We start from the raw sequence: 2,878 nt of genomic DNA on the forward strand, positions 1-2,878 counted from the left end.
CATTTATTTGGTGGAGATAAGAGAGTATATTGATAGTATAGTACACATGATTTTTATTTTGTGAAGTACACAAATACACAAGGGGATAAAACGGTTCAAAACTTCAATGTTATATACTCCCACCCAATGTTTCATGGTATCAATGCTGAATACTTGTTGAAGAAACTGCATTACACAAAAGAAGTACAACACTACAAGACAGAGAAGCAAAGCTCTAGGAATTACCTTCACCACGTGTTTATTATAGACAGATTTGCGAATGAGCTGTGTAACCCAAAATGGGATTTTCCAAATCACAAGGCTTGCGTTGCTCAAATCTATCATTGGATTACATTTTTTTTTCTTATATCTTCTATGTTTGCAAAATTTCCAGAAAATCAAAGATTAATAGTTATGCATCAATCAATTGTTTAAATTGCAAGTTTTTGTAAATCAAAATTATGTATAAAATTTTTTTTTTAGATTATACAATAAATAGTATCCGATTGGCACAAAATTAACCTATATATTAAGAGCGTAAAGAAGATACAATCTGACGGTTAGATTTTCAAAATATATAATAATGTTAATTTTTTTAAAGAAAGTTTTAGCCTCAAATTACAACAAATTTTGTAGTCAAACTTTTTTTTTTTTATTTGCTTAAAATATATGTTTACAATTATCTTAGATTAAGAAGTATCAAGTATCTTAAACATAAAGATGATTATATATATTAAATCTCTACTTTAGTAATAGACATCAAAAATATAAATTGACATCTACTTCAAAAAAGTAAATTATGTCTTTACAGTAATCAATTTTTTCGTTTAAGAAGCTAGTTAACTATTTTTTACTATTATTAATATCTTTTTGGGAATTTACTTTATCTTCAACTTTTTTGTGTTTTGCCTGAAATTTTAACAGCGAGCTAAAGTTGTGTGGGCCCTGCCTTGTTTGAGAAAGTCGAGTCACTTTGGTGGGACTATTCGGTGTTGACCCAGCAACATTCATATCCAGCCCACCAGCTATGCCCTGAAGGAAAAGTTAGAAACTTTAAGAGTTTCATCCACACGGGTTTTTTGACGTTTTGCAATTATGCGTGACATATCATGATGACTTCTCACGATTCTGAATAAAAACATAAAGAAAGCAATACGAACACAACTTTATATGGTTGGTCAAAAAGCAATATAAATATGACTTTTATAGCTGGCCACCACCAGTTCATCTTTCTTCTCTTTTCCTGAACGAACGCAGAATGTGTATTGTGTTATTTCATCAAATTTCCGTACTTCTCCTTTTTAAAAAAAAGTTTTCAAAAAATCAAAATAAAGTTTACACAAAACTTAAAAGGAGGGTTTAGTAATGTTGTTCAAATAATGTTGTTTAAGTCACTTCAAAAGAAGGCATGAGACAGATTAATGGTCTGTTTGGAAGTTTAGAGAGGGAGGAGAGGGGAGGGGAATAGTGGGGAGGAGAATAGAGTTGAATGGTTCCCCTTTACCTTATTCGGATGTTTTAAAAATTAGTAAAGGGGAAAAGAGTAATTAGCCATTCCTTTTGTTTGGATGTTTTAAAATTTTGGATGGAAAGGAGATGAAATGATTTAAATAGACCAATTTACGCCTATTTGAAAATGAACTTACAATATTGATTTATAATTAATTTATCAGTTTTGTAAAGTCTTGAACTTGATTATCATTTGTTCAAATCCTAGCAAGAGTTGTTTACAATATGATTTCCAATCAATTTGATGCGTGTAGTTTTATTGCTAATGTTAGGGAAGTTAATGAAAAAGATGGCATACTTCAGTTACAACAAACACTTTTGAATGATCTTTTGAATCTTAGAGATATGAATGTGAAAGATGTTGATAATGGAATTCTCATGATCAAGAAAAAGTTATGTCACAAAAAGATTCTTTTTGTTCTTGATGATGTAAATGAATTATGCCAATTGAACAAATTAGTTGCAGAGCACAATTGGTTTGGTTTGGGTAATAGAGTTGTTATCACAACAAGAGATGTGCATTTGCTAATGACACATAAAGTTGATGGAATATATGAGGTTGAAGGATTGAGTTTTGATGAAGCTTTTCATCTTTTTAATTCAAAAGCTTTTGACAAAGAGCATCCTGTAGAAGATTATCTAGAGCTGTCCCAAGCCTTTATACATTACGCTAATGGTCTTCCTTTAGCCATTGAGGTTTTGGCTTCCTTTCTGTACAATAGAAGCACATATGAATGGGAAAGTGAATTAGATAGGCTTAAAGAATTTCCTACAGAAAAAATTCTCAACGTACTTCAATTAAGTTTTGACGGACTACAAGAAACAGAGAAGGAAATTTTTTTGCATATTGCGTTTTTCTGGAATTATATAAATCGAGAAACTATTATAGCAATATAAGATCGTCTTGACCTTTACCCTAAAATTGCATTAAGGGTTCTTATTGATAAATCTCTCATCAAATTGCAAGATGATCAGTTGTGGATGCATGATTTACTCCAAGAAATGGTTAGAGATATAGTTCGTAAAGAGTGCCCCAAAGACCCTAGAAAGCGTCGTAGATTGTGGTTGTATAAAGATATTGACAATGTGTTAACAAAAAATATGGTAAGAGGTTACTGAAAGAACCCAAGAATATACCTTATTAACTCTATTATTCAACATAGTTTAACATAAAGTAATTTTGGTAATTATGCATTTGCAATTCACTAATCTCTTTTGTTTATGATTATTAGGGAACGGAAACAATTCAAGGCATAGTCTTAAAGTTACCCAAACCAAAAAAGGCACATTGGGATCCTAAATCCTTTTCAAAGATGCATCGTGTAACGACCCCGTCTCAACTGTGTAGATATTGTCCACTTTGAGACCCATACCCCTCACGGTTTTGTTC

The 2,878-nt window shown here is 31.4% G+C and overlaps 1 protein-coding gene across 1 annotated transcript; it reads left to right on the forward strand.

Moving 5' to 3' along the window:
- Positions 1–1,713: 1,713 nt before the first annotated feature.
- On the forward strand, positions 1,714–2,385 carry LOC115961799 (TMV resistance protein N-like). Its single transcript, XM_031080715.1, has one exon. It carries the CDS (start codon positions 1,714–1,716, stop codon positions 2,383–2,385), a length of 672 nt encoding a protein of 223 aa, XP_030936575.1.
- Positions 2,386–2,878: the final 493 nt, after the last annotated feature.

This window comes from Quercus lobata, chromosome 9 (genome assembly GCF_001633185.2).
Source record: "Quercus lobata isolate SW786 chromosome 9, ValleyOak3.0 Primary Assembly, whole genome shotgun sequence".
NCBI lineage: Eukaryota > Viridiplantae > Streptophyta > Magnoliopsida > Fagales > Fagaceae > Quercus > Quercus lobata.